General features: G+C 30.7%; 3 protein-coding genes across 3 annotated transcripts in view; 2 read left to right on the top strand and 1 right to left on the bottom strand.

The window, feature by feature from the left end:
- The first annotated feature begins 1,919 nt into the window (after positions 1 to 1,919).
- LOC111418668 (sodium-coupled monocarboxylate transporter 2-like) lies at positions 1,920 to 5,639 on the top strand. The gene is made up of 6 exons (XM_023051295.2): positions 1,920 to 2,179; positions 2,299 to 2,576; positions 2,629 to 2,845; positions 2,903 to 3,043; positions 3,095 to 3,587; positions 3,641 to 5,639. Exons 1-6 carry the CDS (start codon positions 2,004 to 2,006, stop codon positions 4,040 to 4,042), a joined length of 1,707 nt encoding a protein of 568 aa, XP_022907063.2. The 5' UTR covers positions 1,920 to 2,003; the 3' UTR covers positions 4,043 to 5,639.
- A 3,485-nt stretch (positions 5,640 to 9,124) lies between these two features.
- LOC111418804 (carnosine N-methyltransferase) lies at positions 9,125 to 10,825 on the bottom strand. Its single transcript, XM_023051480.2, has 3 exons — positions 10,640 to 10,825; positions 9,856 to 10,455; positions 9,125 to 9,804 (listed from the first exon to the last, which is right to left on the bottom strand). Exons 1-3 carry the CDS (start codon positions 10,729 to 10,731, stop codon positions 9,324 to 9,326), a joined length of 1,173 nt encoding a protein of 390 aa, XP_022907248.1. The 5' UTR covers positions 10,732 to 10,825; the 3' UTR covers positions 9,125 to 9,323.
- Positions 10,826 to 11,221: 396 nt separating this feature from the next.
- The window catches only part of LOC111418780 (pyruvate dehydrogenase kinase), a 34,626-nt gene continuing 30,541 nt past the window's right edge, over positions 11,222 to 15,306 (top strand). Inside the window, exon 1 of the mRNA XM_023051451.2 lies at positions 11,222 to 11,403. Coding sequence (XP_022907219.1) covers positions 11,301 to 11,403 — 103 coding nt within the window. The 5' untranslated portion in view covers positions 11,222 to 11,300. The remainder of the gene's footprint in view (positions 11,404 to 15,306) is intronic.

Here is a 15,306-nt window from a genome sequence, read left to right as displayed (position 1 = left end):
CTACTGTCATACTTAACTATTTAAACAACATAAATTACAGTTTTTGCTGGCTACAGTTTGAATTCAATGTACTGACACGGAGTTTCACCCTTAACTTTAGCCTCCCGTCTATACTCTACCCAAGAAACTGCAGCGACACAATCTACAAAGTGAACAATTGCAATCACAGATTACTTTCCTGTCCAATCTCTAATCGCATATTTGCCGAGAACCACGTCTAGCAACTTTATTCCTCTCAAGTAAGAGTTATAAAATTTTATCAAAACTGGCCGTAACAAGTCAATGTCCTTTATTTGTTCTTTACTCCAACGTCTACAGGTATCTTTGTTATCAATGTTCTTCATCATCACGCACAATACAATCATAAGGACCATCTCCCAGTTTTCTTAGCATGTTATCTGATTTCAAACAATCTGTTTTGTCTTTCACAATGAAACTTACTGTTTGACCTGCAAATCGAAACCGATAAGTCTGATCCAGAATGGACTGGGCGAAAAGTGTGTGTCCGGTGCCTTAAATCCGTGCCCTATGGGTAAGGTACGGTAACCCCTACAGAAAAGTCCCTGATCCTCCAAGTCTGAATCAGACTTGAATCATCCGAACGGACTTTTAGACCACGACTTGGGAGACAAATTCAGTTAAAGAGATTGCTATATATACTTGGAACGTAACAAACCTGTACAGGGCTAGTGCTCTAAAAGCTCTACTAGAGAATACCCTGGAAAAGTATAAAATAGACGGTGCGGCACTACCAAAATAAGATGGACAGGTAAAAGTATACTGGAGAAAGCTGGACATCTATTATATCTATTACAGCTGTCACAATACTTTACTCCTTTGGTGTTATCTTAATTGTAGGTAAAAGGACTTGGTAATTGCCTTAGAGATGGTCGACTCCAGGATCGGCGTGATCAGAATAAGGGGAATGTTCTTCAATTACTCAATTATTAGTATACATGGAAGGCACCTATGGAAGAAGATAGTGATGAAGGACAGGAAGAATTATGGACAGTTAAAGGCAGTATACAACAAATGCCAAGAGTATGATGTAAAAATAATTATAGGGAATATGTACGCAAAGATCGGCCAGAAAGATTTTTACAGGTCAACTACTGGAAATAGAGTCTCCACGAAGGTAGCAATGATAACAGGATCATGTTCTAATAGATGTACAACATGCCACAAATATTATGGATGTGAGATTTTATAGAGGGGCGAATTAATTCAGATCACTATCTTGTGGAAGCGAATTTAATAATAGTTTGAATATTTAACGTGAAGAATGAAAGGAATCTTAGGACAATAAAATACAACATAATGGCATTGAAATAATAAGATATAAAAGAAACATTCATACAATTCGACACATAGCGCCCCATTCAGAGAAAACGCACACAGGCATGGATGCGCACTGGAGGCAGTGTGAAGTTGTGCCACAGAATAACCAAAAAGGACACTGGGGATATCATTTATAACATTTAGGATTATAAAAATCGTCGAAAAGTGTCATTTTATTAGTAATGGTTATCTGCCTAATTTGATTCTTCTAAACTCCTCCATAGTGGATTTATTAAATAAAAACAATTTTTCCCCTAACTTTAGAGGGCTGTAGCTGAGTGGGGAAGGGGTTTGAACAAAAAGTTATATGAAAGACCCCCTTAATTTTTGCTGAAAATCAGTATCAATTTAGAAACACCTTATATTACAACGAATATTTTTAGTTAAAATTAAAGATAACTGTTTCAAAATTATTGTATAAAATGAAAATTATCACTTATTACCGATTAATCAGAATCGAGATTAACTAATAAGGAACAAAAATCACCATCATTAAAGTAACTCAATATTTTAACGAGTAGTAGTATGTTTTAATTGATATTTATTACATGTTTTCCTTAAAAGAATCCGAGGAATTTTTAAATTTGAAAACTATGGATTTTTCTTCCATTTCTATATATAGAGTTGATTATTACTTATGTTAACGAACATTTCGTTTAACCAAAATGGTTACAATTTCATTTCAGAAAATAGATTACGCAATCTTTATTTTAACGTTACTTTTAACATTTTTAGTGGGAGCATTTTATTCGATATTTAAAAAGCAGAATACGGCCGAAGAATATTTACATGGTGGGCGAAGTATGAATCTTTTTGTTGTTGCCTTTTCAATTATATCTGGGTAAGATTATTTATTATTAATTCTCCACACAGATGGAGAATTCTTTCATACAAGAATATATCACTAACATTAAACGTCTACAATCGTTGTTTTATATTAACAATTTTTTTTATTTGCAGAGCAATATCTATTCAAATTATAACCATTCCAACAGAAATTTACTACTATGGCATAAATAGTTTTGTAGGTAGCATCATCACTTCACCACTTGTTGGTTTAACAACTTATTTCTTAATTTTCCCCGTCTTTTACAAATTACAACTTACGAGCATTTACACTTATCTTGAATTAAGATTTGACAGAAAAGTTAAATTATTATCATCGTTTATATTTGCTGTACAAATAATTGTCAGTTTTCCAATCATCACTTATATACCAGCATTAATAGTTTCTTATGGTAAATAAATCATCTTTGAAATATACCTTTTAACCAGTAAGCATAATTTTAGTAAGCAACATAAACGTTTACGTAATAACATATTCTTTAAATAGCTTATGTATCATTTATACTCTATTTGGCGGTATAAAAGCTGTTATATGGACAGACGCGTTACAATTGTTATTCATGCTGATATGTCTATTTGGGGCAGTACTTGTTGGTTTTGTTAGGCTGGGAATTTGGAATATTTTTAAAACTGCGAGTGATACGGAGAGATTAAAAATAGTGTATGATTTCCTTTTCTAATCAAAATTAAAAAAAAAAAATATGTTACCATTTTTTAGATTAGATTTAGACCCAACTAAACGAGATACATTATGGATTGCTATTGGAGGTTGTTACTTTCAAATTCTTGGATTGATGGGTTTTGGTCAAGGATCTATTCAAAAGTATTTATCATTAAAAAAGTATAGTGATGTAAAATGGTAAAAAACAAATTAAATTGTGAAAGATAATATTTTAAGAAACATTTTTAGGGCATGTTCCATTGCTTTCGTTGGAATAATGCTGATATTTACACTTTCAGCTTTCAGCGGTATTATACCTTTACATCAGTATGTTTATTGTGACCCACTGATATCTAAAAAAATTAGAAAGCCAGACCAATTATTAACACATTACATCATGGATCCAGAAATACGATTTTCGGGTTTAGCTGGTCTTTTTGTATCTGGTATTATTAGCGCAAGTTTAAGCACTTTATCGTCTGGATTAAACAGTGTAACTGCTACCGTTTATTCTGATTTTTTAAAACCGTATTTATCAAAAAATGTGATCGAAAAATATGAAACTATTTGTTTGAAACTGTTAGTGTTGATTTTTGGAATTTTATGTATATCGTGTGCATACATGGTAAAATATTTAGAAAACAATATTTTTCCAGTTTTTGTTAGCTTTATTGCGTTAACAAATGGGCCTATGGCTGGATTATTTATTGCTGGACTCTTTATAACAAAAATAAACGCAAAAGTAAGTGTATTTATCGTCTCATTTATGTATTATGATGAAATATTGAAATTTAGGGTGCTTTTTATGGAGGATTGATATCATTAATTTTTATGGGATGGCTCGTTATAACTTCTCAATGGTATCAAATGCAAGGTTTGGTTAAATTTCCAACACTTCCACTTTACACGAATAATTGTGGAATTACTTTTGAAAATGTTTCAAATGTAAAACATAATCAATCACAAAATGAAAATGTATCGTCCATATTCAAATTACCACATTTTTTATTTCCTGTAATTGGTAGTTGTACGGTATTAATTCTTGGATTTCTAATAAGTTGTTTCACAAAAACAGAAAATGATGAGAATGTTCCTGATGAATATTTAAGTCCGCTAGCGCATTGTATCAGAAAGAAATGTAACATTTCTAGTTACAAAAGTGTTTTAGATGTGAGAGAAGAATGTGATAGTAAATGATTGAATTAAAAAAAACACTCAATTTTCAAAAATAACTTCACATTGTTAAACATGATAACTTCTAACTACTTAATGTAAATGCAAGAACACTATAAACATTCCCTTATCCTAACAAAAATGACATATTATGTCGTTTTGACTACGATTTGCGAATGCCAAAAACTTAAAAAACTTGTAATCGTACAATTATCAAAACATATTCCAAAAACAAAGTGGTCATATAGGACTGAGCAACTGCCTAGCGCTGGTGAGTGAGATCATAGAGATCAGAACAACTTTTCATAATAAGATTAATTAAAATTCAATTCTACTTCCGATTGACAACCCTAAAGCTTAACAAATAGTGTTCAATTGATCGTTTCAAATGACGAAGAAGAATAGAAGATGTATCGCTCCAAAATGTACATTGTGCTCGAAAATTTATATTGGTCTATCCTAGGCAAAACGAGAAGAGACGAAATAAAAAACATTAACATTCGAGAACGTTATACGATCGCGCAAATAGCGATGTGAAGAGAATGAGCGAGTATAAGCTACAGCGTATAGCAATGCAAGAATACCAGAAGGAAGCCATTCACCAAAAAGGTGGCAGGAGAAATGGTAGTTCACCTTCCAGGAGGTCCCTCGACAATGACTGCAAAATCAACAGACCGACAGGTTTAAGAGAAAGAAAAAGACGAAAGACATAAAAATAGTTATTACGGTATATTGAAAATAATCATCAACCACAAGTTCACATTTAAGTAAACTTCACACCTAATTTTTTATTGCAAGTAAATTTACATATTGGCCTTACTTAAATTTCACCACAATTCAAACTTTTTCCATAATTAGAGTTTAGATCCATGTTGCAAGTGAATTATTTAAAGCGTTAGTAAGAAGCGTGAAGAGACAAGACTTCACGCTTCTTACAGGGTCAACGTGGATATTTGATTAATTTTCAACGGGTTTTTTAATACAACGTGAATTTTTGCTGTCGCTATTTTGATCAATTTGCTGTACACGATTAACACCGCATTATATCGCCTTCAGCTTTATACATGTTTTCACTTGCCTTTTGATGATCTTCACTTTACGATATTAGTCTTCTATTGACATTGTCACTGAGGATGGGGTAGCCCCGAAACTAGTTTGACTTCAAATTTAATAAAAAGAGCGAGTTAAGAAGTTTTTTTGTTTTATTTTTTTCATAATGTTTGGTATTATTACAATAAAAAGTGTTGTAATAGATAGATGTAGGCAACTTAATAGGCAATGTAGTTAGTAGTAGTCGGATGGTTGTTACTGGTACAAATAACAGTTAGTTTCATTAACAAATACAACATGGCGCAGAAAGAGGACACTTTTATTAACACTTTGGGAAATTTTCATACTCATATTCCAAGAACTGGATTTTATACGAATTTTTAAGTCTGAATCGGCGAAAATTGTAAAATTCGAAAAAATTGTCGATCATTTCAAAAATTTATTTCTCAACAACTCAAATTGATTTTTCAAAACGGCTTGTTGTATTAAAAAGAGGATACTTTAATTAATAAATGGTGATATTTCCACAAGGATCCTTCAAGAATAGTATATTACAGTATAAGTGAGGAAACTATGATTTTTCATTAACGCGTATGCCAAATTTCCACACGAGCCGAAGGCGAGTGTTGAAAGACATACAAGTTAGTGGAAAATATAAGTTTCCCACGTGTGCTGTATAGCGTTTTGTTCAATCCTACTATTTAGAGAAAATTCGATAATTCCTGAGTAATTTCATGTCGACATGTCGGCGACGACAACAGTTTTTGACATTGTCATTGATTGTCATGCTCTTAATTGATAAATGTAAACAACCAATTGTGTTAAATTGTTAATTGACACGAGTGACTGAAATTTTGTTTCACTCACGCTAATTTTTATCAACCTATGTTAGCTAAATATAAAACCTTTAAAGGAACAACTCTTTGTTTAAATGTAACAGATGTTAAGTAAAAAACGGTGGACAGCACACGTGGAAACTTAATTAAGTATTTCATTTGTATAAATTATTTTAATCAATTTATTAATTTTATGCTTGTATCGTAATAATTTTATACTTGTATGTCTTTCCGGATCCGACATACGCGTTAGTGAAATATCATAGTTTCCCCACTTGTCCTGTAATATACTATTGTTCAATCCTACCTTCGAAATTGTCAGTTTCTAACGTGGATACGAGTGTTGAAAGTTGTTATTTGCATTCACTCTGCTGACTTTCATAGAAACGAGTGAGTGAAAATTTTTTCAACCACTGTTACCTAAATATAAAACCTTTAGGTCCATTACTACCATCTTTTAGTTAAATTTATCTTATAGATAAACCCATCTACTAGCCAATCAGAGCGCGTAAAATAGCCGTAACCATAGTAACAATCCCTTAGATAGCTTAGCCAGAAGATGGTAGTAACGGCCTAAGGCCCACTTTTACCACCTCTTGATAAATTTAACCGATAGATAAATTGGCGCTCTTAGCCAATGAGAGCGCTTAAAACCGCTGTAATCATGGTAATTATCTATCGGATGAGTTTATCAAGAGGTGGTAAAAGTAGGCCTAAGGGCCGGTTTATCAATATCTAGTTAAGACGATTTATCTGTCAATTAAAATTATAGCTGATAGATAACGTCGACGAATCGTTTATCCACTTGTATAAATATGACATTTGGATACCCACCAGATTGAAGTATTGGTTAAGGGTTTACCTATTAGATATTGTCACAAAAATGTGAGCACAAGTTTGGTTGCTTGGTGAAAGGAAATGACAATAAAATCAAAATATAACGTCAAAAATAAATTAAGCTTATAATTGTGGTGATGGATAAGCAAGAGAAAGAAAAGATCATCAAATTTTAGTACAACCGAAAAGAACTTGCTGATGGATTTGGCACACGAATATAAAAATGTTATAGAAAATAAATAATGTAGTAATTTAAAAAAAATTATAATATAATCTATAATCTAATATAGTATTATCTCGTCTTAATTTAACCAAGATTAACAAAACTGTGTCCTTTTTAACCGAAATCTAACAAAAAACGTGGTCGTCCAACTCCTCAAAGTGGTTTCGACTTTTGTCTTTCTTTTATAATATATGGTCGTCGTTTATAATTTAAGAGTTGGACAATATTCTCATCTTTATCTCTGTCTAATAAATATTCATGTAGGAATTCCATTATAAAAGAGGTTTTCGAAAACAAAGCACAATACCGAAAGCACACGGGAATGATAACCTCCAAAACACGGAGCTATGAACTTGCCACTTATTATTTATTGAGTATAAGATGTTTAATTTTATAGCGAATTTTGAAAATTATCGATGATAATTGCAACATCGAAAATTTTATCAAAATTTCAAATATTGTTTTCTCAAAAACTAAACGTTATTTTTCAAATCGTGTTGGTTCATTGGAAAGCCGACACTCTTATTAACACTTTGAGAAATTTTCAAACTCATATTCCAAGAAATGGATTTTATATGAATATTTAAAAAATCGACAAAAATTGCAAAATTCGAAACAATTGTCGATCATTTCAATAATTTATTTCTCAAGAACTGAAAATGATTTTTCAAAAGGCCTTTTTGCATTAAAAATAGGATACCTTAATTAATAATTGGTGATATTTCCACAAGGTTCCTTCAAGAAATTAATTTTATAGCGAATTTTGAAAATTATCGATGAAAATTGCAACATCGAAAATTTTTTCAAAATTTCAAATATTGTTTTCTCAAAAACTAAACGTTATTTTTCAAATCGTATTGGTTCACTGGAAAGCCGACATTCTTATTAACACTTTGAGAAGTTTTCAAACTCATATTCCAAGAAATGGATTTTATATGAATTTTTAAAATTAAATCGACGAAAATTGCAAAATTCGAAACAATTGTCGATCACTTCAATAATTTATTTCTCAAGAACTGAAAGTGATTTTTCAAAACGGCTTGTAGCATTAAAAATAGGATACTTTAATTAATAATTGGTGATATTTCCACAAGGTTCCTTCAAGAAATTAATTTTATAGCGAATTTTGAAAGTTATCGATGAAAATTATTGCAACATCGAAAATTCAAATATTGTTTTTTCAAAAACTAAAAGTTATTTTTCAAATCATGTTGATTCATTGGAAAGAGTAGACTTTTATTAACATTTTGAGAAATTTTCAAACTCATTTTCCAAGAAATGGATTTTATACGAATTTTTAGAACTTAATCGGCGAAGATTGCAAAATTCAAAAAAAAAGTCTTACTTCAAAAATTTATTTCTCAAGAAGTAAAAATGATTTTTTAAAACGGGTTTTTGCATTAAAAAGAGGGTACTTTAATTAATAATTGGTGATATTTCCACAAGGATCCTTCAAGAAATTAATTTTATAGCGAATTTTGATAGTTATCGATGAAAATTATTGCAACATCGAAAATTCAAATATTGTTTTTTCAAAAACTAAAAGTTATTTTTCAAATCATGTTGATTCATTGGAAAGAGTAGACTCTTATTAACATTTTGAGAAATTTTCAAACTCATATTGCAAGAAATGGATTTTATACGAATTTTGCGAAAATTGCAAAATTCGATCATTTCAAAAATTTATTTCTCAAGAACTGAAAGTGATTTTTCAAAACGACGTTTTGCATTAAAAAGAGGATACTTTAATTAATAATCGAAAGTGATAACAGCGACAGTTCTGTTAGTAATTAATGTGATGATGAATTACAAGCAAAGAGAAGAAAACTAGAGGAAACTGCAACAAGAGATTTTATATATTGTATTGGAATTGTTACAATGAGGTTGCTAATGACAAACCTGATATAAATAAAGTTGTATTCAATGAAAAAAAGTCCTATTGGGGTTGTACTTGATTATTATCTGCAGTGTCCAACACCTAAAAGACATATTAATTCCTGTAAATGGTGGAGTACTAAGTCAAATGGCCAAATGTATCCACTAGTAGAAAGTTACATTTTTGAAATAAAAAATTCTTATTCTCATAAAGAAAGTCTTACTTAATTATTAAAATGATTTGAACAAGTACTTATTTATAATTTGTTAATTTAAATACCCCTATGAACTTGCCACTTATTATTTATTGAGTATAAGATGTTTACAACAATAAACAACCTATAATAAACCTAATTATAAAAAATTAACCTAGTTCATATCATTTTCATATTAACTACCTTAAAATAGTAAACTAAATCCTTAATAATTTAACTTTGTTTTCTTTAATATCCTCATAAACATTAAACAGAAAAAGAAACAAATATTAATCCCATTTTTTATCACCATTAAACGCATCCGCAATCTCATTTTGTAGATCCCCCATAAAATGATTTCCATTTAACATAGGTTTTCGACACACAAAAAACACACTATCATATTCGTATTGTAACATAGCCTGAGGATTCTGGCAATATCTCGTTTTCAATCCAGTTTGACACTTTTCCATCACAAACCCAACCTTTTTAATCACTTCACAGAGTACCTCAAAACTTGGCTCTATACTTTTCTCATTTTTCATATAAGAATAATGATAGAGTAAAGGTCCCAAATTAATCCAAACTCCATTTGGTTTTAAAATAGTGTAAATGGTCTCGAGAAATTCGACAATATTCGATGCACAATCAATAAAAAAACATGTTGCAACACAATCAAAAACATCGGGTTCTGTGTAAACTTCTAAGAAATCACCTGCTGTCATTGAAAATTGAGATGATTTATCTAAAGATGTTATTATATCTGGAAATCTAATAATTTCTTTGTAATAAAATTTGAAATGTTTTTTTAAAAATAATTACCTTACGCTTAACATTTGAGTTTCTACCGATAAATTATTACAATACTGATGAATCCAAGGGAATACTTCGAATTCATCAATTTTTTTACAATGATTTAAAACATGGAAAGAAACGATTAACATAAACATATTAAATTCGTTTCCTTGACAATTAAATTTTCTTTTAGCTATTTCAAAGGCAAGACGTCCCAATCCAGCACCGGGGACTAAGATTTCAATGTCTCGTCTATCAACTTTATCCTCTGGAAATTGAAGTTCAATCTCATTAATTACCGGACTATAACATTCCTCTCTTTCCTTCGCCCCCAACGAACTCCAATCACGCATTAATTGTTTAAAAACCGACTGAACTTTATCTAGACCTTCCGATAAAGTACCCACAGAAGACTTTTGATGAGAACCTGAGTTATCCGATGTGTAAAGGTTTTCAAAAATGTTTTTCGCATGTTGTACAACGATCGGAATATAATCCGCGTTTTTATCAATACAACTTTTAATATTGTCTAAATCATTTTTGTACTTTTCCAACCATGTTTGGTGTTGAGATGGGAGAGCTGATAAACATTTTTCTTTATATTCTATCCTTAAAAGAGATTGTTTTCTAAAACAAATTAAAAAAATTTAGATATAAACAAGGTCACAAAAAGGCTTATGCAACATCATTCTCAATTAAGTAACCATTTCTTCTCATTAATTTTGATATAAATGATAAAATACGGTAAAAACTACATCTAAAAACTTGTTTATTTTAACCTAATTAAGACCATTTAAGGATTATAACTTACTTGTAATTGTCAAACGTTTTTAAAACTTGTAAAAAATAGTTCCGTTCCTGAGTAACAATATCGTCGTCCATTTTTGCGTTGCCGTTAATCATCTTCCTCCCAAATTTACACTATTTCGACAACAACCTCACGACAATTTAATTATAAATACGGCTTACGAACATAACCTAAAAAGTCAAATTGACGTTGCCGATAAAATTAATAACTGTAAGTTTTACTTTAAATTATTTTAAAAGAATAAAATTTAATTAAAATTTAAACTAATATTTCATTAATTTTAAAATGTATTCGTGTTAATTGATTAAAAATTAAGAAATTAATTTAAAATAATTATTTAAAAATTATTGTTGCTCCGATGGTGAATGGTTCTGATCTTAGCTAAATTAATTATATTTTAAAAATTGCTAATTTATATAAATAAAATTATAAATCTAAGTTTATTGTAGTGTTTGAAATAAAATTTATTATAATTATGTAATAAAAAATATTAATTAATCCGTTTATAAAATGATAACCATAAAAAGGTTCTGAACTGAGCTAGATTTATAAGATCCACAAAATGAACGAGCAAGGTCGGATTTCCTTCAGTATCGTGCTAGAATCGATGAGAGAGTTTATATAGTTTTACGTTTGAAAAGTGCGAACGAAAAAAGGAGACAAAATGAAACTGACACCGAGAAATTTTCAGAGCATGGCGAAGATGCTGGATTATTACTCCCAATTTAATCCGTCGCCGCTCTCCATCAAAAAATTTATCGATTTTGGTAAGTGCCCAATAAACGTTACTATTTTGATACACATTTTAATTGTTAAAGTTCGTCACGAAAGATGATTAGGACCGTATTTCGTCTCATTTGTTCAAGTCGGAAATTTCGATTAAGAACGCAATAAATTTAACCTATATTTAAATTTAAAATTGACCAACCGCCAGGTATACATCTCATTGACAATGACCTTTATTATAATAAAACAGCTGCATTTAAATTCGATCAATTTCAAAGACTTTCCCAGCTTTTTAATTATCAGATTTGTAATCGTTTAAAGCGTAATTTGTTTATATTGTATTTAAAGTTTAGTTTAAAAGAAACAAACAAGATTTGGTAATTTTGATAAGATGATTTACAGACTATAACCTTATTAATTGAGTTATAATTCATAAATGTTATTCATAAATTTATTATAAATTTCTATGCTACATACTTATACTTATATTTTCCTTAATTTATGTTTCATATTTAAGGTATTACATATCAAGATAGTTATGAACATATAAATATTTGATTAATCAAATGAATTTAATTTATTTTATTATCTTACAATTAGTGTATTTTCAAAGAGCATTTTTTGCTACAAAGCAACAAATGTAAATAACATTTTTCTAATATTCCATTATAAAGAATTCTGTAATTACAGAAGCATCATCTAGCGAAATATATTAAAACTAAAATTGAGCACAACAAACTCTTTAATCTGTAAATTAAGGTTTCGTCAACTCCAATAACAGTATTGTGTAATAATAATAATACTTTATTGACGATAATATCATTTATATGATTTTCGTAATACATAATTACATTAGATTGCATAAAATTATACTAAAAAAAAGGACAAACAGCAAAATCAGAAACAAAAATCAAAATACGAGGGGCGACACATGTTCTACACTACAGATCGTCAAAGTTATTATTTAAAAATCCCTCCACACTTTAGAAGGAATTTTGCGCTTAAACAGATTCGTCTCTAATACTAAGACACGATCTGGCAAGATATTATAAAATTTTATGCCGAGGTAATTAACGCCGCCCCTCGCCTTCGTCGTTCTAAAATAGTTTCCAATAGTTATGACTAAAACTAACCGTTTTATATTGGATGATGTTATTTTTAATATCAACAAGGCAGTGGTATTGTTAACATTTGAATTTTAATAAATTTTGCTCTACGCCAATCTTGGAATCCCAAGTTTACCACCACCATAACGCATCTTCTCTGGACTCTAAAAACTCCAAAATTATCCAAAATATTATATTTATCCATAATTATATTTTTAATCATCGGTCCGTCGTAGTTTTTGTAAGAGAAATTTTTCCACATGATCATTTTTTCACGTGTTCATCATTCTTAGTTTTTGACGTCGTACCTGAAGACGCTTTTAGAAAAAGCGAAACATTGTTGTACCGAAATTAGAAAAATAATAAAAAATCATCGTGGACTTATTCTTTTTTATCCTATCAATACTCACCACGATGAACCTGGAGGCTACAATTACCAATCTAAAAACTCGACCAGTATGGGCAGAATAACCCCAAGCTAATAAAGCGTAGATGGCATGACTAAAGAAATAACCATAGTATATACAGTATTGGAAAAAAGTAGAGCAACTTTCAATATTTTTTTGTACTCATGGCATCTAGATACCTATTTCCCGCACAAAGAGGACGTGCGGGAAACGCGTTTTCCCGTACAAATGCTTTTTGTTACCGCAACTAACAGGAATATTTAATGACCAAATGTGCATGTTTATAAGAAAAGGTTAATAAGAACGTTTTATACAATCGTGTGCAGATAACACAGTTTTAAAATATTTAAAAAAATCTATAAAAATCAATTTGCAATCAATAAAATCAATATTGACGTTTTGAATTTCGGTTGATTTTTTCCTGTCAAAAAACAACCCCACATGCAACTCATATCGTCACACAGGGATGTTTTATTCGTTACAAAAAATATTGTACAATACTCATGCGGAAAGGATTTTTCCAGCATTCGCACGGAAATGCAGAACTCACTCCCTTCGGTCGTTCGTTCTGCAAACTAGCATGCTCATGTGAAAAGCGAGCCTTTCCGCATTTGTATCGTAAATAACTATTATTAAATTTTAAATTTATGTTTTTCGTCAATTTTTACATTACTATGGCAATGTGTATTATGTAGAATGTGTAGCCGAAATTTGACAAAGATAGCTTTATTTTTATAGAAAGTTAAACAGAATTGCAAAAGTTGAGTTGGAAAAAAGTAGAAAAACTTAACAATTTATAGGTAAATAACAGTTAAATTGAATAAAAAGATTTTTTAGTACTTAATACAATCTCCTTTATTATTAATGTCATTGTGATACCTTCGTGACATTGAGTGTATTAAATTTTCAATGGTTTTTTCGATATTCATTTTGAAGAGCAGCGAACAATTCGTCACCATTTTTGTAAATTTTATTTCGAATTTTATCGTCAACTATTTTCCATGGGTTTTCTATAGGATTTAAGTCTGGTGACTGTGACGGTCAAGTCATCAAATTTATTTTATTTTGTTCAAAGCATTCCTTTACGACTTTAGATGTGCGTTTTGGATCGTTGTTCTGTTAAAATTTATAAGAGATAGGCAGATTTTCGTCGGCATAAGGTTCCATAATATTTCTTAATATATCACGGTACATAAATCTGTCCATTATTCCCATAATACGGTGTATACCAAAACCAGAGAAACATCCCCAAACCATCACAGAACCATCTCCATGTTTTAATGTTCGCTGCATGTACTTAGAGGTCAGCTTTTTTCCTATTGGACGCCTCACATATTGACGCCTCCATCACTTTTAAATAAGTTAAACTAGGATTCATCACTAAATAATACCTTGTTCCATTCGTTGTATGTCCACTCTTCATACGTACGTGCAAATAGTAGTCTTGCGGCTTTATTTTTTTTGGTAGTAGTGTTTTTTTCGTTGGTCTTCGGGCAAATAGTTTATTTTCAATTAATCTATTGCGTATTGTACGTATTGATACCTCCAAATTGTGTGTTTCTTGTAACTCCTCAGCCTTAATTTTGGCTGAAGAATAAAATTGATATTTTTTAGCTGTTCTTACAATTATTCTATCAAGGCATCCATTGGTTTTTCTGGGACATCCAGACTTTTTCTTCAAGTCTACAAGTTCCGTCTCACGATATTGTTTAATAATTCGCTATAAGGTAAGGTGGGGCAAGTGCGTATACGGGGCAAGAGCAGTTTCTGCCATTAAATTTCGCATATTTGAATATATTGCACTGATATCTATGAATAAAACAAGTAACTAACATATTCTTCCCTACTTTATCAGCTGGTGGTGTTCTGTTTCATTATTGTTGTGAAAAGACACGTGCAAAATTTTATTGTTAAGTTCGGTTATAAGACGAGTTAACAGTGTTTTAGTAATTGTCCAGCTACTTCAAAATTAACGAAGATTTTGTGGTGATTTGTGGTAAGTATATACCTTTCTAAGTTATATTCATTATTCTTAAGGTACTTTTCTTTTTGTTTGCATAAACATCCATTTATGAAGTTATGGCGCACTTGCCCCGGCCATTGAAGCGGTCGGGGCAAGTGCATTTATTTCAATGGGGCAAGTGCAATTCTTAGAGCGCACTTGCCCCGTATTAGAGTTTAAAATTAAAATCGTGTTTCCTGCCTTTTCAGATAAATAATGGTTCGCAATTATGTGCGTAAAAGTACTAGAGGATCAGGATATTCTCAAGAAACACTCACAATAGCAGTTGACCTCATTAAAAGAGGTTCGTTGAGCACTTATAGAGCTAGCAAGATATACAAAATACCTAAAAATTCTCTTGCGGATCATGTCAAAGGACGAAGAGGTAAATTAAGTTCAAGCTATGGTAGAAGAACAGACTTTACTCTT

The sequence above is a fragment of the Onthophagus taurus genome, chromosome 7 (assembly GCF_036711975.1).
Source record: "Onthophagus taurus isolate NC chromosome 7, IU_Otau_3.0, whole genome shotgun sequence".
Lineage (NCBI taxonomy): Eukaryota > Metazoa > Arthropoda > Insecta > Coleoptera > Scarabaeidae > Onthophagus > Onthophagus taurus.
The sequence above is the reverse complement of the archived record's forward strand: the minus strand, read 5'-3'. Positions and strand labels throughout refer to the sequence as shown.

Bases quoted from the DNA above. Each gene is read 5' to 3' on its own strand.
- LOC111418668 (XM_023051295.2), top strand. From the start codon at position 2,004: ATGGTTACAATTTCATTTCAGAAAATAGATTACGCAATCTTTATTTTA. The intron at 3,044-3,094 runs GTAAAAAACAAA...AAACATTTTTAG, and splicing joins AAGTATAGTGATGTAAAATG to GGCATGTTCCATTGCTTTCG. The intron at 3,588-3,640 runs GTAAGTGTATTT...ATTGAAATTTAG, and splicing joins TAACAAAAATAAACGCAAAA to GGTGCTTTTTATGGAGGATT.
- LOC111418804 (XM_023051480.2), bottom strand. From the start codon at position 10,731: ATGATTAACGGCAACGCAAAAATGGACGACGATATTGTTACTCAGGAA. The intron at 10,456-10,639 runs GTAAGTTATAAT...AATTTGTTTTAG, and splicing joins AAAACGTTTGACAATTACAA to AAAACAATCTCTTTTAAGGA. The intron at 9,805-9,855 runs GTAATTATTTTT...AGAAATTATTAG, and splicing joins ACTCAAATGTTAAGCGTAAG to ATTTCCAGATATAATAACAT.